Source organism: Kryptolebias marmoratus, linkage group LG22 (genome assembly GCF_001649575.2).
Source record: "Kryptolebias marmoratus isolate JLee-2015 linkage group LG22, ASM164957v2, whole genome shotgun sequence".
NCBI classification, from domain to species: Eukaryota; Metazoa; Chordata; class Actinopteri; order Cyprinodontiformes; family Rivulidae; genus Kryptolebias; species Kryptolebias marmoratus.
In genome coordinates, this window is record NC_051451.1 from 8,830,820 (window position 1) to 8,854,901 (window position 24,082).

The window sequence follows — 24,082 nt, forward strand, 5'->3', positions numbered from 1 at the left end:
GAGCAGGTGCTGGGATTGTGTGCAGCTGACGTAAGAAGGGCACTGAAAAAAAAAACACGGCAGTTCCACACAAAGCTGCAGGACCCAGTAATATTCCAGGTCGTGAGTTGAAAGACTGCTGTCACTACCAGAAACACGTCCACGCTCTTGTCTTATTCAACACAGGGGGCACCTCAGGAATGTGTACACAGGCGTTACGCCCATCGAGGAGCTTTATGTTTTTCGGTAGCGTCTGTTTGTTTGTCTGTCTCTGCACAAGATTGCTCAAAAAATTCTGAACGGATTTTCATGAAAGTTTCATGAGGGAACAAGGAACGTGATAACATTTTGGTGGTGATTCGGTCAAAGTTCAAGGGCACAGATCAGCTTGCGCTCTAACTCTGCAGCTGTGTAACAGGAATGTTAAACTCCACAGCTGGACACCTCATGGGTCGAGGGTGATCACTGTTGATTTCAAGGTAACGCGGCCAAAGGTCAAGGTCACAGTTGACCTGTTGCTCTAACTCTGCAGCAGTGTAATGTAGGAATGTCAAACTGCACAGCTGGACACCTCATGGGTCAAAGATGATGCCTGTTGATTTCAAGGTTCATGGGGTCAAAGGTCAAGGTCACAGGTAACCCCTTTGTTAAAAACTTCTCTCTGCTCCTACACGGGACCCTTTTGTTCCCTCCATCAAGGAAGTTCCGTTTTCAGTTGTGTCTGTTGGTTTGTTTGTCTGTTATTTATTTTTTGCTATAATTTTCAACACTTGTATTGAAGTAGCCTATTGTTTTAAATGACATCTTCGTAATAAGATGTTTATAATAAAGTCTCCATGATGCATTAGAAGAAATTATATTTAAGCAGGCTTTTGTTTTTGACCATCCTTTGCAGATGAGAGTAAATTAAATTGATCTTTTCATCATTTTGTTACTACAATTATTGAATATAGTCAAATCTATGACATTTTTTGAACGATAGAAGGTTCATACCTTCTGAACACTGTCAACAACAAGCTATTATAACCAAATATTTCATCCAAAACACGGACAGTTTAAGGATGATGGGACTATAAACAATTCTGTTCAAAAAATGATTTTTTTTTTCCTCCTGCTGCTGCTGTTTAAACATGCTGGTGTCAAGTTGGACCAACTAAAAGATCTGAGCAGAATCACACCGGAGGGTGCACGGGTCACAACCACATGATGTGTCAATCATTTCTCCTGATTTCACACCATATGTGTACCTTCAGGTATCAAACATTTAGTTATCCAGGTGAACTTAAATGTAGGTGGTGTTCCTGAATAGAAAGCAGCCAATTCTTCCTTCTGCGGAGCATTAATGAAATGAAAAATGGTATGTATCCATAACGCTATGCTTTGATAAGGGATTTAAACACATCACTGAAACGTGTTGTTTCTTAGTTCAACCTCATTGTCTCACATCTTTTTTCCTCCCCCTCAATTTTAATATTATTTTCAATCTTTTGATACCTCAAAGCATATTATTGTCTTGTCCGCAGATGGATGCTGAATTATATTTGATCATTTTCAACCAATCAGTCATTTTCCACTGGTGTTGGATTAAAACATCATCTGAGATACACAGGGATTTCAAAAATACAGAGCCCGCCCACCTGCCCAACGCATACTTCTGTGGAAAATGTGGACTCGATTATTATTATGTAGTGGGTGGTGGAAGGGGGGGGGGGGGTATTGTCTCTGTTTGTACAGTAAAGATATTCTACAGTGAAAGTAATCAAACACGGGCTGAAATACGTTCGTTACTTCAAGCATTTTGCGAGCTTTATAATCCGACAAAACCTTACTGCAGCACAAGCTTTGCTACTTTGATCAAATACAACTTTATTAATGCTCAGATAGCAAAATGATATCTAAAATTACAATTCAGAGATCAAAACACGAAGTGATCCACTTTTTTTGTTGTTTTTGTTTCAAAAAGCTGCGTGTAGAAGGACAGCTTTGTTGGGTAAATGAGCGTATCGTCTGCAAGCACTCGCACTTGCTTATTGCGTCCTAAGCTAGCAACAGCATGCAGTCATCTGGGATTTCCAGCCCAAACTAGATCCAGTGCTCTCTAGAAAACTAACGGATTCTCACCCCCAAAGAACATTAAAATTTGCCATAAATAACTCTTCATATTGAAATATCTTCATGCAAGTAAACAAAGGACAACATCATTTTTGAACACATCAGAACAAAGGGAAGTACAGAGGAGACCTAGGATCTATGAAAATATATTCAAGACATATACAGATTTAGACATAAAAATACATTTACACTTATTTATATACATACCTTATGTACATCAGCAATGTATCACCAATGTGAATATCATAAATTATTTAAAAATCTCCTCTACAAAGTGCCTCGTTTCACAATGTGAGCATCTCTGGTGTTTTGGTTTGACCTTGTGGTTTAGATGCAGCTATTAGCAGCACAGAACAAACTAAACCCAATGAGCTGGGGAGTAAATAGTTTGGATGGTAAAGTGCATGATATATATATATATATATATATATATATATATATATATATATATATATATATATATATATATATATATATTTTATATTCATATGATCATCAAAAACATGATAAAACACTCCTGTTTGTCTCGTGTAGACGGGGTTGCGGAGTTGGTGAAGATGCTGGTTTAGGAGACTGATGCTTAACATTATTAATAATGCAATTGTTAATTTTTTTTTTTGGTTGGAATGTAGTCACAGACTTGATAAAAGCTACCTCTGAACGCTGTCAACAAATCAAACGATAGTTGCCCAGCCAGGATGCATGTGTGTGTGTCTGGAGCCTGTGTGGGTAATAAAATGAGGTTTTTCATTAAAGAGGTCCAAGATCTAGACCAAGCCGGGCGCTAGAACCAGCTCTTGACTAACTCTATAAAAGCATCTAAGATATGGTTTGGTTCTCCACAGCCAGAGGATCACAGTGCAGAGATACAGACTATCTCCAAAGATCACCGGTGACCTGCTATGATGGAAATGGTGACACTAACAAAACAATAAAAAAAATCAAACAAACAGGAGGCAGAGTTGGAAGTGGCAGAACTGAAGATGTTAAGATTTTTACTGGGAGTGACCAAAATGGACAGGATAGAAAATAAGTATGTAGAATTGAGAGATTTCAAAATTAAAGTCAGAAAGGCTGAGATGGTTTGGACATGTGCAGAGAAACGGATGTGTTAGACGAAAGAAATGCTGAATACGGAGCTGGGAAAGAGGAAGACCACATGGGAGGCCCTTGGATGGAGGGAAGGAGGATATACAGAGGGTTGGTGTGACAGAGGAGGATGTTAGAGACAGGGTGGGGGAGCAGGCAGGTGATCCGCTGTGGGAACAGCCGAAAAAAAGAAGAAGAAACTTCAATATTGGAGGAATACCTCGGTAGAATTTATGGAGGCACATCTTCGCCCAGAAGGATGGGGATAAGTGTATAAAACCAACATCAGTTAGCTTCAGTTCTACAAAAACGTGTCAACAAATCGGATTCATCAGACACCATAGAAAGTTTTCAAAAAGTCTGGAAGAGTTTCACGAAAAGGTTGCCACGTTTAGGCTTTTTGGGTTTGTTTTACAGCATTGTTAACAGTCCTGCTTTAATGTTGGTCACGAATAAACCTTTTCCTTTCTTAATAAAGTGGCTGAAAACTGTTAGAACACTTTCAACATCCGAAAAGTTATTGCATCATGTGAGATTCAAACCCTGTTTGCCGCTCATAACGCAGAGTAACTGTGAAATCAGTGGGTAGATGTGACAAACACACATGTACATTCAAATAACAGCATACCATTGAAGAAGGATGGGGTTTTTTGCTACAAAAAAAAAAATCTTTCTAAAAAAATTCATCTGAAATCAAATGTTTCTGATAAAAGCTTAACAGGCTCAGACGAACCAGCAGCCAGTGCTGCGGAGCTGGATGCAGGTGAGGACTTCCATGGTCCCTTGTGGAGTAAAAAGTCCTTTAAAGGATCACATGAACCACACTGTACATGCTCTAAAAACTAGTAGGAATATTTATGTACCACAAACCTACCATATCGGGACAAATCTAAACACTGGGCTTTATAAAATACAAAGAACTCCCAGATAAATAAAAAATAACGAAACCCCCTCCAAAACCAGCGGGTCCGGGTGAAAGTCCTGCGTGGTCGCTGCGGTCCCGACGGTGTCCGCCGTCTGAGCCTCAGAAGAGCGAAAGCAGACGTCCGCACGTTTCCGAGCCAGAACGGCGACCTAATCGACGCCAAGGCTGCCGAGTCGGTTTGTCTCTGAGAGGATGAGAAAAAAAAAAAAAAAAACCAGCAGTCCACTGACGACGACAAACAGAACGAAACAAACAAACAAAAAAAAAAAACGGCTTCACTTTATGAGGCTTGTTCTCCCCATAATCAGCGCGCGGCCACAGGAAACACGTCGCCGCGGAGCTCATCAGTGCAAGTCGGGTTTCAAGCGAACCCAAACGTCCTCATGGGGGAAATTGTGCTTGTTTTGTGCTAAAGTGGTCACCTTCGGTACGCTTCCGTGACCTCGAGAGGAGGCGTGTGCGTCAGTGGCGTCAATAAATAATACACAGAGCATCTGGGGACATTTACAGAGAGGTAGGCTATTTACAGAGAAATAAAACACCAGTAAAAGGTAACTGAACGGAAAAACCGAGACGCTACAGCTGACACTTTGCTTCGAGAAAGCTGATGAGATAATGCCCTGTTTTTTTTTTTTCTTGAAATGTAAATGTAAAAGTAGGAGAGGAAGACTCTACACACTGCTCTATACTCGGAGTGAGAAAGAAGAATTCGTCTGCCTCATAGCTTCTGTTTTCTGCTGACAGACTCCCACATTCCGAACATGTTCGCTGCAACAAAGTGCTAAACTAAACCCCCCCTTAAACCTTAAACCATTGCTTTTATCATTATTACTTTAATCTCAAAGACCCGCCTTCCTCGCGGGGAAAGGTCAGCAGCTAGGAAAGAACACACCTGCGCACAGGTGTTTCAAAAATAAAAGCTCTTCGGTCAGAAGCATGCAGTAGTTGGACAGTTCTGTGTGTGTATGTGCGTGTGTGTGTGTGTGTGTGTGTGTGTGTGTTGGACAGTGTGAGGGCTTGTTATGGACCAGTCACTTCCACCTCTGCTCCTGGAAAGAGTCCCAACGCTCTGGTGTGATGGAGGAAACACCGGAGCAGCTCTATATTGCACCAAGCAGGAAAACAAGCACCTGAAAAAACGAACAGAGTGGGACCTCCTTTCACAAATAAAGAGTCTGATATGAGTAGCGGTGAGTTCTTAGTGGGTAACTCTAGATTTGGAGACTTTGATGATAAGCAGCCATCTCTATAACACTTCACTTGTAACCATCGCTTCCTCTGTGTGTGTGTGTGTGTGTGTAGGGGTGTGTGTGTGTGCATGTGCATGAATGTGTGTGTGTCTCAGTCTCCCCGGCAGGTTGGTAGGTTGACAAAGGTGAATATGTTGTACTCAATGAGGCAGGAGAAACACAGGAAGACGGAGTAGAGGAAGAGACACATGAAGCCCAGACGCTTGTCCAACGTCCACTTGTTCAGGTGAACTCCCAGGACCTGAAGACACAGGCGGGGACAAGCTCATGAGCACCGATACCGGGAGGGACGGCGAGATGAGTGAGGCGCAGACTCACCGTCAGAAACACGGACGCCAGCAGGAGCCCCACTGAGAAGATGAGCCCTTTGCTGTTTAGTTTGATCTGTAAGAAAGACAATCAGACATATAGATGATGTAGAGGACGTCAACACATACATTAAATTACTTGTTACTCTGATGCACATTAACTCAAGGCAGTTATCTGATATCGTTTCTTGGCTGCAAGGCCCGTTTGATGCTCTCTGTTGGCCTTTCCACATCAAAATCAAAGATTACTGAGAAATTAAAACTTAGAAACTTAACTTTTCTTGGCTTTAAAGTAACTGTCACAGGAAGACTTCACTGAACAAAATGAGAAGCAGTAGAGGCTCGATCTGTCACAAGATGGAGGGCCAGAGCTAATAATATTTAAATGTTATCCTGGGGGGCTGGATAAAATGTTACCAAGGACCCGATCTGGCCCGCAGGCCTTGATTTTTAACACACGTGCTCTAAAGTTAGTCCCAGTCTGCAAACATCTCAACTTCTCAAGACCTTTGCAAGTTCTCTGAGACATCTGGCACCAAAACATGTTTAATGTCTACTTTTTCAAGTCAAGTTTTTTTCTTCTTTTTTTTTTTTGGAAAAGTAAATTTTAAACAACTGTGAATGACCAAATATCTAAACGCTTTAATTATTTTATAATTCTATTAGTGTAAATGTTGAGTTGCATTGTTTTTTTATTGCAATATAACTACTTTCACAGACTTTTTCGCTACTTTAGCTATCCAAACCTCAACGCGTTCAGCTCCGTTGTAAATGGCGCACTATGACTTTTATTCTTTTCCATCCATCCATTTTCTTTTACCCGCTTTTCCTCTCTGGGTCACGGGGAGCTGGTGTCTGTCTCCAGCAGTCACTGTGCGAGAGGCGGGGGACACCCTGGACAGGTCTCCAGTCCATCATAGCTTTATACTTTTCAAAATATTACATTATAGAATTTTAGCTTTCACCTACTGCTACATTTGTAGCGAGTGTTTTGATAAGTTTAACTTTTGTTACCCTTTTTTTAACTTTAACAACTCAGCATTTAACTTCTGTTTAATAGTGTCACTATTCCAGGAATTGTGTGCTTAACAAAAACAAAAAAAGAAAAGAAATTTTGAAGCGGGACATTGAGGCTAATGCTTAAAAAATCTAATAGTGCAGCTGTAAGGTCCTGACTTCTTCCTCCCTTCAGATAAACTCCACAGGTTCCTCAGTTCACTGTTGTATTCTGTTTTTTCCTGTATTGTTACAGGCCTGTTCCTCGTTTGTTTATGCTCCTGGCTTGTTCTATGCTGCAGTTTTGGGTTTTGTTCCATTTGTATTTTCTAACTCCAGCTCTTCACCTCCATGTTTGCACTTTAGGTCCTCGCAACACTTTTATTTCAGTTTTTTTTCTTCGTTATCGTGTCTTGATACATCAATCATTGGACTACAAAGGATGTACTTAATTATCCGTGATGCAGAAAACAGAAATCAACACATTCTTCTGATTTTATAAAAGGCAAGAAGTTTGAACAATCTAAGAGTTTTTCTTTCTTTATTTTTTTTTCCACTGCAGACAAAAAACTGAGGCCATGAGTCCTTTGAGCAACACATACACACCTGACTCCTTTATGACAGGACTACCAGGCTTTGTTTGGGTGTTGCTGAGCAGTTTGAAAGGTACAGAGTCAGGACGGGGGAGTTTTAGACCCAGTGAGGTCGTTTTTACACGACGTGCTTTTTAAGTGAAACCGTAACACTTCTGTTGAATTTCGGTCATTTGATCATTTTTTTGTCTTCTCACACCAAAACTCCAGGTCTCAGCTCGGAAGCTTTTCAAAAATGTCCATCATCGATGGACATTTCTATAATGTTTCCAAGAGATCGCTCATGTGTAAACGGGGTCTAAGTTTGTTCAGGATGAAATCTAAATGTTCTGAAGAGTTTTGGATGTCCTCAGTTTTTTTTTTCTCTAGTAATATAGAAAACAATAAGGCAAAAGGTGAAGACTTTCAGGGTTAAACAGCAACGTGTTGCTTACAGCAGAACCATAGTTGATAGCCAGCGTATTCAGGGCCCAGGGGAGGCCGAGGCCCACCAGGATGTCGAACACGTTACTGCCAATGGAGTTGGACACTGCCATGTCTCCCATCCCTGAATAAAAAAAAACAGATTTGATGCGACCAAAATCTCAAACAAAAAGGGATGGAAGGTTCAGAGGGACTGCTGCTCTCTTTCATGCTAAGAGGAGGACATGAGAAGAAGGACACAGGTGAGATTAGTGCAGACTGAGTGATGTTCAAAGGCATTTTTACACACCCACACACACACACAGAGGCTGTTTAAATATTAGATGACAGCAGTAAGAATAAAGGCAGATGAAAGAGAGAAAAGGACCCCTCGTTCTGTTTTCTCTTCCCACTCTCCTCACCGCAGGGCGGGGGTCAGAGACGACAGAACCTCCACCCTCCACCCCACCTCCATAAATCCCTCCCCTCTTTCATTGTTTTTCCATACGTGCGAATAAATGAATAAAGTCTTTATCTGATTCAGGGCTGATGCTCTTTTCCAGTGGCACTGGGCCATAATAAAAACAAGTTAGTTATCAGGGACCCCGCCACCCCAACCCCGGTCAGAATTTTAGGAAACAGAATCAGTTTTAAATGATTAGAAAAGAACAAACTCGGGGTTAAACTTCTGGGCTTTTGGAGCTCAATCATAACCATTATCTTTCTGGAACTTTTATACACGTGGTTTTCTATTGGTGCAGTTCAACAGAGTTAAATTAGGTGGAGTATTGATTTCTTTCCTTCTATTAGATTATTTAAAAAATGACAGTTCTGTTCATTATATTTCTCCTAAATAGATTCTCCAGTCTTTGTCTTAAATGACTGTAGGGAACAGACTGACTATAAACGCCATGTTGAGGCTGGTGTTTGGATGTGGACCTTGACGTCGAAGGTCTGATTTGTTGATAGTTTTGCTCTTAGATCCATGGATCTCAAACTGTGGTACTCAGGATCCCTTGGAGGACATGCTGGTGTTAAGTATTAAGAAGTTAAATACCATGCTTAACTGGGATGTAACACCAAAAAAACTAAATATAGCCAAAACAAAAAAGGATGTGTTTACAATTTTGGCTCCAAATGGAAACCCATCTCTTTTGTTTTGCCCAATAGTTGATCATTTATAGTTCATTAAGGAATCAAAGGATGTGTAGGTTCATTGCTAGGTTTTTGGTAAACAAATCAAAGGGAGGACCTCGGATTTATCGGATATACTACTGGTTTTTATTGTTGATCATAATGGTGGTACTTGGTACTTAGTGTTTGCCGTTGTGGTACTCATCATAAAACATTTGAGAACCATTGCTCTAGACTGCTTTGTTCGTGACATTTGATTACACTGAGTTTTGTGTTTTATATGAACTGGTAGACCCTCCCCCCAGATCGTCTCTGTATAATTCGAATCCCGTTTAAAAGTAACACGCTTGTGTGTTTTCGATTGCGAGCCTGTGGTTTAGTGAGTTTGATGACCTTGCCGCGCCACTATAAGGCTGGCCATGCAGTCAGGAACGCTGGTGCCGGCTGCCAGGAAGGTGATGCCCATGATGACGTCAGGAATCCCAAGAGTGAAGCCGATCACCGTGACCTGACACACACAAACAGATATTTACAGCTTGGGGGTTTGCCTCACAGACTCATCTGTAGTGCAGAGCTTCCATTAAGATTAGTACATCAAAATCCTAATTTCCTTTAAAAAAAATCTTTTATAGACCAAATTCATTAACTAAAGATTAGCTAACCATTCAGTTGTTTGCTTATAAATTTGCCAAAATCGACCAAAGGTCACTTTAACAGTTTCTCTCTTATTCAAACATATAAATTAGCAACATTAGCATCTATATAGTGGCTGTAAAGCTGGTTTTTCTATTATTCACCATTTATTTTGACCATTAGACTCAATGTCTGATTTAAAAATGTTGCGCTATATCTAATAGATGACCAAAGCTAAAAATATAGCATATATGAACTGCGGAAGTGCTGATAAGTGTAGAGTTACCAGCTAAAAATGCTAAACCTGATATAGTCACAAAATGCTGCCGATGACAGTTAATCTGCTATTTACATATTTTTTATTCTGTTAAGTGACAACTGATGCCAACTCTTAACCAAAAAGATTTCATCAAATCCTTCAGTTTACGTTGTCACGGCATATCGATCTGTATCTGCCGAAGTCTCAAATAGTTACTGATATAAACGACAATAGGAGGTAGACAGAGAACCACCCCTAAACTTACCATCCAGACCATGATGTATGAGAAGAAGGCGATCCACAGGGTGGAGGAGATGAAGGAGAGCATGAAGCAGTTCTCCCAGCGGGGTTTGGCGCAGTTGGGGATGGTGAAGTACAGCACCAGGCACAGAGGCCAAGCCAGCAGCCACTTCAGCTTGTTGAACACTCCGGCTGCACACGCAAAGGTCAAAGCAGGGCGGTCACCGACAGCACGCAGATGGAAGACTCCCAGCAGTAAAGCACAGGTTTAAACCTCCTAATAATGGTTGTTTTAATATTTCAATTTTTATTTCAGTGGCATCCCAAATTGATTTACACAAACCTATCAAATGAGGCATTTATGAGACATTTTCTTGGATGTGCTTACATTCACTGTAAGGTATACTGGGTCACTTCCTGTTTGATACTCGTTAAAATTGCTCGCTCAACCTAATATTTGGATTTATTAGATTTATCTGTAATTTGACACATTTTATACATGAGCACACAAGCACCTTTATTACACTTGTTTTCTAATGTTGTACTGTGCTTGATAAACTTTTTAGTCTTTCTTCCCTTCTTGGTTTTATTGGTGTGTTGAGGGTTACTAGCTGTAGCTATCTTTAGGTTAGCTTAGCATAGCTACTTCCCTCCCAGTCTCCCTGGTCTCCCTTGCTCTGTGTGTCAGATATTTAGGCATTCCTCTGCCTGCTTTAGCAATAATGGTACGTGTAATAAATGTAGCCTGCTTGTAACATTGGAGGCCAGGCTGTCAGAATTGAAAAGCTCAGCTCTATGTTTGTTGAAAGATCATTAGCTCGTCAGGCCCCTTAAGTACCCCTTACACCCATTGATGTTCTCCAGCAACCTAGACGTCAGGCTGGCAACCTGACAGTTCTGTCATGATTTGGGGTTTTTTTTTGTTTTGATTGGTTTGTTTTTCCCTGTTTGGACTTCTTAGTTTCTTTGTCCTGTCAGTTTGTTTCAGTTTGCCTTTGTATTCCTTTCTTTATCACTAGTGATGGATATTGTTCCATTTTAGATTTCTTGATTTCTTGCTTTTCACTGTTTTGTCGCCTGATTATTGCTATCGCTATGTTTTCGGTTTTGTTCGTTTTTCTTCATAGCTATTGTTTTCCCCTCATCTTGTCTGTCACTGTTGCCGCTCACACCTCCTGCTGGTCTGTAATCACTAAGCCGCTCTCATTCAACAATCCAATCTCCCAGTAGAAACTGTGCCTTGTTGCTTCACGCTTTTTTTTTGTCAGATCCCCGTCACCCATCTGCTTGTCCAGTCCTGCTGTCTTTTTTTTCTGTTAGTTCTGCTGTCTGTTTTGAGTTTCATTTTTGCTAAAACATCCTCTGATCCTTCAGTCTGCCTGCCGCGTACTTGCCTGCACTTTTGGGTCCGCTCAGAACCAAACCTGCCAAGTTCAGACGAAGCGTAGTCCTGAAGCAAAGCCCATGGTTCACCACCAACTCATCCATGCTTCAAACCTATTTTCCCCATAATTTACCACAGAACTTACATACCCATTGCGGCTTTGCTTGTAGCCCAAACTATGTTAAAACTGGACCGTCTGGGTGCTCAACTGTTCTGTCAGAAAGTAAATCTGACTGATGCAAAGAAAATGTACAGTATATCAGTTCATAAATCCACCTGGGCACTGAAAGGGGACAAAGGGTCCGTCTCCATCCTCTTCCTCCTCCTCTTCGTCGTTCTCATTGTTTTCATTGTCCTCGTTCTCCGTCTCGTTGCCCGCCTCCCGGTCGTCGCCGCGGACGCCGATGCACCTCTCAGTCCTGGACAGCCCGTTTTCTACGCCCCGCCTGCCGCCTCCTTTTATGGGCATGTCGGACTCGCCGTTGGTCAGAGTCCTCGTGTTAATCAGGCGCTGGCGCTGTGCACCGCAGAGGAAGAACTTGGTCAGATTTTACACAGGAATGGAAACAGCGTTGACGTCATCCATGCAGCCAGCATTAGACACTCTAATGTACAAACTGAACATGTTTGAATGAACCTGCCATATATATAATTGGGACTTCTAACTCCACCAGAGTGCAGCTCTTTTGAACAGAATTCAAATTGGGTTGGATGAAACACTGTACTATCTACTCTTTTCCAAGCAGATCCTTAACATTTTAAAGCTGCTCTTATAGAGACAGCTCATTACCATATTAGCTATGAAGCCTGCAAATTGTTTATTTTTAATAGAAATATTGACCTTAGCTGGACAGATTATGAAGCCTGTAGTTTAAAGAAACTAAGGGCCTGATTCACTAAAGGATTGTGTAGCTTTTACAACCGTTAAACAGCGACTTTTGTTCACTGCTCTGGTCATTGGTCAGTAGACCAAGAACCCACAAAATGTTGTGCCAATGTTTAAAATCTTTTGCTTTTAGTTTATTTCATTTTGGGTGGAACAATAACACTCGAGCTGTGGAAAATCCCAATTCGTAGATGCATCTTGATGCGAACATTAAAGTTTGTGCGTGTAATGCAGAGTTTGCAGCTGCCATAACTAAAAACTCAGCATAAAAAACTATGCCAACTGCCAATTTAAAAACAAAAAAGTCCCTGTGTTAAGTTGGTGTGAAAACATTAAAAGAAGAAAATGTATATCATTACATAGTTTCAACATTATGCTAATTTTATGATAACATTAGTCAAGATACTACAGAGAAAGGAAAAAAAGAGCTCAGCAGGGTGTGATTTAAAGAAAGAGTTTTAAACACTGACATCTGAACACAGTTTGGCTTTTCTAATCCCAGCAGAAAAGATAAACTAATTAAATAAAACACATACAGTTTGTATATTCGTTCTCACAAAATCAAAATACTTTAATAATCCCATTACTGTTCAGATGCAGGTTAGTTGTTTCCAACCTAATCTATTGCAAATTCAAGGAACTAATGAGACAAAAATGATGAAGATGCTGTTAATGCTGTACTCTGAGTCTGAAAGAGAAGACGGTCAAATAAACAGTCGAGCTTTTAAAGTTAAAGATGAAGGAAGTATTCTGTTGTGGAAATCAATAAGATCCCAGAGCTGCAGTTACTGTAAATTAATGACCATATTTACACTCTGGGGCCCAACTAAAGCCCATGAAAAGGACTCAAGAGTAAAGCAGCTCATTAGTTGTCATAGTTTAGGTTTTATTCCAATATTTTTAACAGCCTGTCCAAACTATAAATTGTCCACATGTCCATTTTTGTTCGACCCATTTGTTATTTTTCTAATGTCAAAGCTGAGTTTCTTCCTGCTGCTTGTTTTTGTCAAGATTTGGGTTCTTGTTTGAGTTGATTTTGTATTAGATTTATTGTTTCTGTAACTCTGTTTTATTTCTTGTTGTTTCTGTGTTTAGTTTTATCTTGTACGTTCTTGTGTAGTTTTTGCTCCCAGTGCCCTCTGTGTCCCCTGTCATTAATCACTTGTCCTCAGCTCAGCACTTGTCTGCCTGCCACACCCATCTGCACCTCTTGAGAGTTTGTAATCAGTCACCTGTGTCCACTTAATAATCACCCTCGGTCCAAATAACCCAGGGGTCTCCAATCCTGGTCTTCGAGGGCCACTATGCTGCATGTTTTACTTGTTTCTCTGCTCCAACACACCTGATTCAGTGGGTAAATTACCTCTTCGTGTTCTGCAGAAGCCTGTTAATCACCCATTGATTCAAATCATGTGTGTTGGAGCAGAGAAACAAGGAAAACAGGCAGGATGGTGGCCCTCCAGGACCAGGATTGGACACCTCTGATGTAACCAGTTCCTCAGCCTCCATTGCTCACTGGCTCATTGTTGCTAACATGCACTCTTTGGATTTTCTCTTCTCTTGTACCCCGCAGTCTGTAAGATTTTGTTATTTAGTTTTTGCTGCCACAACAGCTGTTTGTTTTTGTCTTTAGTTAAATAAATTAGTTTTCTTTTGAGCCCCTTTGTGTCTGCCTGCGTTTAGGTCCAAATCCACTATTCAATAACCAATCTTGACAGTTTTATTATTGCAAGAATTATTATTTTTTTACACCGTTTAAAACTGTCCATAAGCATAGGTCTTTAAGGGTCACTGGCTGATGTTCAGAACTTCTGCTTTTCCTGTTCCGATCAGAGGTCGTAACCGCAGGTCAGGATTGCAAAGAATTATCGTTCACAAGATCATTTACAACATTTGCTGATATGAAGACATCTGTTTGCAAGGATAACAAGACAAAAGAAACCGTTAAGAACCGGCTGCGGTCCTCCTGTTCGTACTGGACATGGCATCAGCCTCTTGTCATCTGTCCAAAGTGCAGCAGCGGCGGGCGTTTGAGCGACCTCACCTCAGTGATGAGCATCCGTGAAGCCATGGTGAGGCGTGTCCTTGGAGAAAAGTGGCTCGTGATCATGATCCTCATGCCAGCTTCTGAAAAGGTCAGCTGGTGGGGGTACACTGACAGCAGCTCGTCCACCATCAGCACAGACGACTTTCTGTGGTGGTTAGCTGTCACACACACACACACACACACACACACACACAGGAGCACTTCAAAAACAAGAAAACACTCAGGAGTCCAGAGTCAGATCTCTGATGACAAAGTGGAGTTTAACTCAAACACAAATTAGCTCCATTTAGCTAACTACAGCAAAGACCTAATGACGCTACAGAAAACTTACTGACCCGGTGCAGTGCTGTGCAAAAGTCTTGAACCACCCATTTTTAATTTAGATTTTGCTTACAGGTTTTTAGTCAACCGAAAACTTTCTGAAGCCTCTTAAACTCTTATCTACAAGTCGTTCGAGCACTGATACACAGTAGACAAGCAGGAGGATCAAGCATCTCTCAGGTCCTGTGTCAGGTCTTTTCTAAGTTTTCCTTTCAGTTCATCTTCTGCAGTTTAACTACCTAACACTCTTGTGAAAAAAATGCTTTTTTGCACTACCTTTGACATTGATAGGTTTATATGAATCTTTTAAAAGGAGGGTTCACAGTGGTTTCGTCATTCGTAAAGCCTTTTGCATACAGCCAGCTGCTGAATGTGAAAAGTGCACCTTTGTTCAAAAGCACAGCTGTAGCGTCGCAGCCATCGTCCGCTTCAGTGTTAGCGGCTGCACCGTTCCTCAGGCTGGTGGAGTTTTTCTTCCATCTCTCCAGAAAATTAACAATGTAACAGTTCAGCCTGGAAAAGAAGATGGATATCTTAATATTTCTGAACATGAGGGTGGGGGGTGGGGGGCTTTATTGGTGCAGGGGGATGCTTTACACATGTACAAAATAAACTAAAAATAATTAGTAAAAGTCTGGGTGGAAGTTTAATTGCATCAAACCCTGCTGTTTCTCACAGTGCTGCTTTTTTTTTTTTTTTTTACAAATGGTTGTATAATTATAGAAATAAGAGAATTAAAAATAGATAAAATATATCCTCTGAACGACACTTTAACTGACGTGTGCTTGACTAAAACAGCTTCTCTCGCTGACATCACTTTTTATAATAATTTCAAAAAAATAAAAAAAAGCTAAAAGTCAAAAAAAAAAAGAGGATGTTTGTGTGCAACGTCATTCAGAGAAGGACAGGAGGTAATAAGTCCACTTTTTTCTGTTTACATGTAGCCTAATAATGAAAGGAATCACCAGTGATGCATTTTTTGGGGGGTATACTGTAAATAGATCTTATAAACACGATTCCTCAGGAGTGAGATTATAGCCCCACTCCAAGCTTTTTTAAATGGAGAAAAAAAAAATGCCTCAGGGAATTTACTTTTGATTAATAAAGTCCAAGCTGTTGGACTAGGACAGACCAAACACACTTTCAGGTCTCATAAGTCCTATATACATGCATGAGTCTTAAATTCTTTTGATATGATTTAAACACAAATAAAATCTTAGAAAATGTAACCAGCTGCTACAAACCTGGCATCTTATTTACAGAGGAATGACAGATAAAGGCACGGGCTGTTAATTTTAAACGGGAAGAAAAACGACCTGGAATATATTATTGAGAAATTAATGATGAATTACCTTTTTTTCCAGTATTCACACACACACACACACATGCAGTGACAAAATGGAGGGGTGTGTGGCTATTCTCCCATCTGAGGACAAAAGGTTGGGACTCACTGACTTAATATACACCCACAGAGTTATAGAAAACAACTGGAGCCCGCTGCCTATCCAACCCGTTGTGTACATTTCCAGCTAAGATGGCGTCCAAAATGGGCAACTGCTCACGGCAGACAAAACAACTGTTTAACTACATGACGTAGACCTTTTACTCATGATCTAAAAACCTTTGATGTCTACAGGACACACAATCTACGTGCACCCCCTAGTGTTAAAAAGCTGATTAAAACCACTATTCTAATCTAGCTTTGAGTACTATAGCCTTAATTAACAGCAAGCCCTACTTGATCTGTGTCATAAATTATGTTTAATCTCTTTACAATAACTTTATATAATTCATAATTAATGTTAATTTTATACAACAATCATGTAAACCAGATAAATGTTATATATGGAAAATATAATGTCATGATTTGAGTTTTTCGAGTTATTTTTCTGCTTTTGAGTTCATGTTGTCACTTCGTTTGTGTTCTTTTCGTCTTTGTGATTCTGTTTTGTTGTTGTGCCATTTGTTTCTATTCACTATGCACCTGCCCTCAGCTCAGTTTTCCTCCAGTCAGCCTGCCACGCCCACCATCCCCTGTCCCGAGTTACCAATCAGTCACCTGTGTCCACTTCCTCATCAGCCTCTGCATTTAGCTTCCACTACTCGCTGGGTCATTCATTCTGCATTCAGGTTTGTCTCTGCTTCGTGTTCTTCCCCCATCTTGTTGTTTCTTCATGCCATGGTCAAGCCTCCTCATGTTTCTTTAGTTAGATTTGTTTTTGTTTGCTGCCACGTCGACCTTTTCTTTTCCTTGTTTTTTTCTTTTGTTAATAAATCAGTTTTCAACTCAACATAAGTCTGCATTCCGGGTTCATTCAGCACACACATTACATTGGGTATAACCAATGAGGATCTAAACTAGATCCGAAGTCAGTCACTAATTAATGACTGACTTCTAATATTTTCAGATTTTTCCATTAGTTATAATAATATTTAATGACTTCAACTAGTTGATGAATTTGCAACTAACTTTTTTAATATGTAAAGTGTATATATGTAAGCTCTGCTAGTAGCAGCTAGTTGCAGCGATCAGTTTCTAATCTATACCTAAACTTGAAAAGTACAGATTTATTAATAATTTGTACTAAACTGCAGCATAATTCAGCCTCTACAGCAGGGGTAGGCAACCCTGGTCCTGGAGAGCCACGATTCGATCCACTATCCTGCATGTTTTACTTGTTTCCCTGCTCCAACACACCTGATTCAGTGGTTAAATTACCTCTCCATGTTCTGCAGAAGCCTATTAATGACACAGTGATTCAAATCAGGTGTGTTGGAGCAGAGAAACAAGTAAAACATGCAGGATAGTGGCTGTCCAGGACCAGGGTTGCCCACCCCTGCTCTACAGCATACTTACTATTCCACTCTGTATGAAAATATGCGTCTCAGTAGCTACTATCTGTTGGCCAATTTAATCATTAACAGTGATCACATCGGCTTTTTAGGCTACTTCAACTGTTATATTATTAGCTTCAATTCCGTGATGTCTGATCTGACTGACACAGGCAGAGCTCAGTGTTGGATCACATTGAGGTAAATAAGATAAAACCTGCTTACTTGTGAAAGGAGACACGTGTCCCCTTTTCTCTTCTGTTGCTACATCCACAGCATACAACTTTGCACATACGCACTCCTGTTGTTTTATTAAACTCTATGTATATACCTGAGAGAACATGTGGGCCTGTAATCAAATCTTGTTCATTTTTGTCCCAGTGAGATCCTTCAGAGTGTTCCTACAGCAATACTGTCTTGATTTTCTGGTCTTGCTTTCAAATGATTTATTCGTCAATGTTTTTGCTCTCTTTTAATGGGAAACAGAGACAGCGGGAAGTGATGCCTTTGAACGGTTTTAAACATGACCCATTCGTAGCAGAAGTTACTATTTTCTGACCAGTTTTAGTAAAAAAAAAAAAAAATCAGGTATGATTCTCTAAATGTGCAGCTTAGATTTCATATTCGGAAAGAACTATTCTTAGATTTTAGATGCAGAGGTCAACGGTCGTTCAATGGAGTGTGTCCGGTGAGTTATACTTACTTCATGATCAAAATGTAGACAAAATACATCAGAATCAGTGTGAGAGCTTCCCACCTACAAAACACAGTCATCATGTGTTGCTGTGATTTGAAGTTGCCAGAAAAAGTAAGGGGTAATAAATCCAAGGACAGAGATGAAACAAGCAGTGCTTCACTTACCAAACAACTTTTTCGTCATATATGAACTGTGAAGTGGAGGAGAGAAGGGAAAAATCCCAAAGTTAAACCCAGTGTTACTTTACACAGATGTTCTGGTTGTATTTAGTTAGTACAATGAGGAAGAAATCACAGCTAGGCAAGGAAAAAAAGCGGTTGTTAAGGAAGAACTGGGGTATTTCTCTACATCAGAGGTGCCCTTATGGATCTCCAAAGTATTTGGAATAATATTACATGCTGCTTACCACAATAAGAGCAGAGATAGCCAGGGTGTAGTAGACAGAGTCTCTGAGCAGAGGCCAGCGGGACAGTCGGATGGTCTGAGACACAAAGAGACAAAGTGACCATGTTTGAGCTCGCAGCCAGTGAACTCTGTTTCCTTTTCTGTTGGGAAACACGTTCCTCACCGCTCTGAACTATCAATGCATTACGCCAGGCTCTGAGTGTGTATGTGGTTTGGTGTGTTTCCCTGTTTCTCCTGGTATTACAGCAGAGAGACAAACCTTTTTGGTGTAGATACTGGATGTAGAGAACCAGTTATTATCGATAACTCTCAGTAATTGTCTTTTATCTGGCTTTGTCTTTCTCTCACACGGTTGTGGGGTAGGTTTGGACCATTCATCTTTCCAACCCTGCTTTGCAGACCTCTGTTTCTGCACAGGTCTCTAAGGTTCCACAACAGCATTTTAAACTAGGTCAAGGACTGGACTTCTATTAGACTTTTATTGCAACACTTTTTCTTCTTTCAGCCATTCTGTTTGTTTGGGATCATTGTTCTGTGGCACCATGACTCAGTTTGGTCCAATCTTCAGCTGTCAGACAGATGGTCTCATATTTGACTCTAGAATCCTTTGGTCTACAGAGGAGTTCATGGTCGACTCAATGACTCCAAAGTACCCAGGTCACGTGGCGGCAAAACAAGCCAAGATCATCAGCGAGAATTCATCGAATTCATTTCATTTCATGTGTCAAATATTTAGTTATTCCTCTGCATTCTTTAGTGATAAATGTACAGGTAACAAATGTAGTCTTGTGGTAACTTTGCAAGTGAAGCTGTGAAAAATGGAAGCTCAGCTTTGCGCTGTTGAACGTTAGCCAAGTCCATTTAGCTAGTGCAGAGCCACTAAGACAGCTGTGTCCAATCCTGGTCCTGTAGGGCCACTATCTTGCATGTTAGAGGTTTCCCTGCTCTTCAACTGGTTGTCGGGTTCTACAGAAGCCTGTTAATCACTCAGTCATTCAAATCAGGTGTGCCAAACAGGATTAGCGGTTGTCCAAGACCAGGATTGGACACCACTGCACTAGGAGCAGAGGCCTGTAGCTGCTCTCCAGCCACTAGCCCAAGCATCTGGGACCTTAGGCCAGCTGGGTGATGCTTTGCAGGAAGCACAGTCCTCAGGGTAAGCCCCTCGTTTATCACTGTGGCTCGGTGATTTGGATTTGTATAGCTCCCTGAGAGAATGTTTGTGGTGAATTGGTTCTATATCCATAAATGGTAAATGGACTGTACTTCTATAGCACCTTTTCTAACCAACCAGGCCACTCAAAGTGCTTCACAACACAACTCGTGCCCTCATCAACCCATCCACACAGAATTCTATGAAGTAATCTAAACAAATCATTCTATAGAAACTAATCAGTGCTTTAGATCACATTCATACACTGATGGGGCACATTGAAGGCAATGAGGGGTTTAGTGTCTTGCCCGGGAACACTTCAACATGTGACTGCATACTGGTGGAATTGAACCTCTGATTACTATTGTTGGAATCAACTCCTCTATCCACTGAGCCACAGCTGCCCCAAAGTGAACAAACTGAACTGAACTGATAGCTTTTCTCCTTGGCATTGTGTTGACACATACCTGACTACCACTGAGCAGCAAACTAACAAAATGTCTGCTTTTACACAGGAGCTCACACTGATGATGATCAGAATATCATTACAAGGCTGATACTACTCTCCTAATTTACCTTTCTTTTTTATATGTTTTATGCTTGAACATTTGCTAACCAGTGTGTGTATGTTGTGTTCCATACCTGCGTAGCAAATATACCACACACTCCAATAATACAGAGGATGTTAAAGACAGCGGAGCCAACAATGGTCCCGACACCAACGTCCCCTTTGGTGATGAACACTCCTGTTCAACAGGAGAAGAAAACATATCACATATAATACACACCATATAGATTTTAGGTACAAAAACCCTTGAAGTACTGCATAGCTCATACTGCAAGTCCAGTACAGTATAATGAATGTCCACCATATGGCGTTTGAATCAATATGGTAACGTCTGGCTGAGTGGAAATGTTAGAAGTGTTAGTATTTCTCACCAATAACAGAGGTGAACAGTTCAGGTGCCGAACTGCCTGCTGCCATGAAGGTGGCTCCTGCGACATCCTCACTCAGGTGAAGATTCTGGTGGACAGGAGGATGAGGAGAGGATGATTTCCTCCTCAGACATCTATCACGTATCCCGTGAAATTTCCCACTGGGTTCTTACCTCACAGATCTTTTCTAGCGAGGGGACAAAGTAGTCATCACACACCAGCGCCAGAGCATAGAACATGTAGACCGCCTGCAGAAAAAACCCCACAGTCAGCACTTTCCCACAACCCACCAAGACAACGTGTCAGTTTTCTCCATTGAAAGTCGAATTATAGGTTCTGCTGCCGTTCACCCAGTGTTTGCAGAAGGTAAACCTGATCTCTGTCAAATTACAACTACGTTTATATATTACTTTTGCTTCTGTTTTCTGAGGAAGTTCTTTGTTTCTCTTTTTGGGTGTAGTGACTTTAGGGACACAAGGACGGCAGAAACAGGAATAGGAATTGTCGTACAGAAAGCAGAATGAGTGGCATGCACTATAAGCATTATAAGACGGAAGAGACGACTTTGTTAAAAAGACGCTCTCATGTCTCACATCTCATGTCGCTCTCATGTCTCACATCATCAGCCGAGTCTGTTGCAGTCAAGACAAGAGCAACGGCTGAAGCAGCAAAAGGACGTCTCGCCTAAAACTAGAAACTTCGCTTTTGGTGCCTTCTGATTGTACTTCCCCAACATTGACTTCAAAATCCAATACAGCTGCCTCATGAAATATGGTGATATTCTTAGCATTCATTTTTCCCATGTCTGTCTATTTGTATCTCAGAGAATCAGTTGCAGAAAACATACTACACTGTCTCTGTTAGGAAACATGTTGCTCCAGCGTTTAAATGCATAGAATACAGAAAAATGCTTTATTTGCTACAGAAAACGAGGACTGGATGCACTATTATCGAAGGACACATAAACATGCAGTGTTTAGCCCAGCAGAGGTAGAACAGGGACACTCAGAAACACCACAACACCAAGAGAAACATCTAACTGTGAAAGATGGCAGCTGAGCCTCCAGTTGACTTCTGCTTTCTTATTGCCGTCAGTCAGCAGCCTTTTAATGAGCCGTGTTCCTGATCTTTAGTTACCCTCACACGGACAATTTTTCTGTCTGCTCCACAGTCTGGTGTAATTAATTTAAACCAGACTTCCTATCAAAAAAAAAGGCATGGACTGTGTGTGCTGCAGGTGACACTCACACAGAAAACATGCAGACCCACTGCTCCCTCGGTGCGCTCCTGATTAGTGAAGTAATCCCTGGGGAACTCATGGATAGCTGCAAAGACAAGAAAAAAAACCCCACAAAAATGAAAGTGTTGTCTCTTTTGGATACAAGCCTTATAACAGGGGTGTCAAACTCAGTTACACAAGGGGGACAAAATCAAAAACTTGGTCCTAGCCAAGGGCCAATCTCAATCAATTTTTCATTGAAAACATACATAAATTAAACCTGGTTTTAGATGTAATAGGTCAAATAATTTGCATAGACATATCAAATACATGTTCCCAGTTACATACTATAAAGAATTCAGAACAAACAGACTTGAATTAAAAAAAGAAAAATAGATCAAACTTAAAAAGATTTTAGCATTTATCTTCTTATGAATTTTTCTCCATTATAGCAGGTTAAAAGCCATCAGCAAACCTCTAATCAGACAGCTACTAAAATTAACTTTGAAAGAAGAAGAAAATACAGAAAAAGATATACATTACAGCAGACTCATTGTTACTCTGATGCACACTAACTCAAGACAACTGCAAGTTTACCAACAACAGTTTCATCCGTCCCATTTGATGCTCTCTGTTGGCCTTTCCACATCAAAATCAAAGATTACTGAGAAATTAAAACTTTGTTTTATTGGCTTCAATAAAACAAGTGTTCCAAGTGTTCATTCAGGTTAGGCCAGGGGTGTTAAAGTCCAGGCCTCAAAGGGCCACTGTCCTCAAAGTTTTAGGTTTTCCTGCTCCAACACACCTGATTCAAATGGTTTAATCACCTCCTCACCAAATCATCAAGTTCTCCAGAATTTCGTCCACAAGTCATTCATTTAAACCAGATGTTTTAAAGAAAAAAAAACAACTAAACCATGCAGGAGAGCGGCCCCCAAGGAACAGAGTTTGACACGTGTGGGTTAGGCTAAACAATCGAGTGTCAATTTTCTATTGTTTTTCTCAAACGACTCTCAAAAATGACATGCCGGTGTGAAAGAGTGTTATGTTAGCTCATTTCAAACCTCTACTCTTTTAATGAGACACTGTTTGTTAAGTTTGTCGCTGTTTTCCCCACCGAAAAGCATCGGTTTTACAATCCAAATGTACGTTTGCTCTGAGCATACATCGTGTGTGTGTGTGTGTGTGTGTGTGTGTGTGTGTGTGCTGATGGGGCTGAGGCTGCAAATGTGTAAGTCCATATTCAGTGTCTTGTCCATCCAAATGTTTACTCAACTCCTTGCGATCTGATAAATTCACAAAGAGTTGCTTTATAAACCAAAAAACTATTAAAAAACCCATTTGGCTAACCATTAACTTACAGAGCTTGGATGAAGACTTTTGCCTCTTTCTCCATCCTATAGGTTCTACTGTACGACTGATGTCACTGCTGATAAGGTTAGAAATACTAATAACTATCTGACAGAAATTCAAAAGTAACTAGACTACAAAGGGTCTTAAAGAACCAAGTTGCCTTTTATTTTGGTAATGAGACGTACTAAAATGTAAAAGTTGGGTGAAGTAAGAAATGTGTTTTCATAATTAGAAAGAGCAATTAAAAGCCCATCACCACTCCATCATTTCGCCTCATTGTATTACCACAGCAAGCCAAACCAAACACAGCCTCTAAAACAAGAATTTCCTTTAATTTCCCGCATCTCTTATATATATATATATATATATATATATATATATATATATATATATATATATATATTTTTTTTTTTTTTTTTTTTTTTTTTTTTCTGTACAACTGCAAAAAGAGGCCAGGAATGGCTGCAACGTGCCTCTTGTACCACTTGATGTCACTCCATCCTAAACGCCGTTTTGTCTTCCAGCCGCACATTTACATTACAGAAACACTGAATCCATCCCTGTCTGATATCAGCAGCCAATCACAAGTTGAAATGTGCTGCATCTCCGTGTCGTAGTGTGCGTTTCATCGTCGAAAACGCCCCCGTGCACTCGGAGTGGCTCGGATAAAAATAGCACCCGGCCCACTGTGACTGCGCGTATTTGGGGATTTGCCTGGCTCGCTGTGTGCACCGTGAAGGCCCTGCATGCTATTCCCTCGCGCGTGTGCGCTTGTGTAACACGAAGGCGACCCAATGAGCACTCTCCCTCCCGAACAGCCGAGAGCTTATGAGTCAGGCGGTTCGAGCTCGCAGCCTGCTCCGCGCGGCCCCCCGAACGCAACGCGAGCTTGTCCGCTCATAGGAACTGACAGAAGCACAGAGGAGGAG

The 24,082-nt window shown here is 40.8% G+C and overlaps 1 protein-coding gene across 2 annotated transcripts in view; it reads right to left on the reverse strand.

Annotated features, from left to right (window-relative positions):
- Nucleotides 1-2,567: 2,567 nt before the first annotated feature.
- The window catches only part of slc24a3 (solute carrier family 24 member 3), an 80,719-nt gene continuing 59,204 nt past the window's right edge, over nt 2,568-24,082 (reverse strand). Inside the window, exons 1-16 of one of the 2 annotated variants that reach the window (XM_025007131.2) lie at nt 22,398-22,645; nt 21,830-21,906; nt 20,755-20,829; nt 20,585-20,669; nt 20,288-20,391; nt 18,494-18,568; nt 18,252-18,277; nt 18,094-18,147; nt 14,944-15,071; nt 14,235-14,395; nt 11,581-11,821; nt 9,946-10,112; nt 9,182-9,296; nt 7,687-7,799; nt 5,674-5,739; nt 2,568-5,596 (exon numbers count right to left, since the gene is read on the reverse strand). In XM_025007131.2, coding sequence (XP_024862899.1) covers nt 5,447-5,596; nt 5,674-5,739; nt 7,687-7,799; nt 9,182-9,296; nt 9,946-10,112; nt 11,581-11,821; nt 14,235-14,395; nt 14,944-15,071; nt 18,094-18,147; nt 18,252-18,277; nt 18,494-18,568; nt 20,288-20,391; nt 20,585-20,669; nt 20,755-20,829; nt 21,830-21,906; nt 22,398-22,449 — 1,689 coding nt within the window. In that variant the 5' untranslated portion in view covers nt 22,450-22,645 and the 3' untranslated portion in view covers nt 2,568-5,446. Of the gene's footprint in view, nt 5,597-5,673; nt 5,740-7,686; nt 7,800-9,181; nt 9,297-9,945; nt 10,113-11,580; nt 11,822-14,234; nt 14,396-14,943; nt 15,072-18,093; nt 18,148-18,251; nt 18,278-18,493; nt 18,569-20,287; nt 20,392-20,584; nt 20,670-20,754; nt 20,830-21,829; nt 21,907-22,397; nt 22,646-24,082 lie in introns of those variants that run through there. The other variant, XM_017421727.3, reaches the window with a different exon arrangement.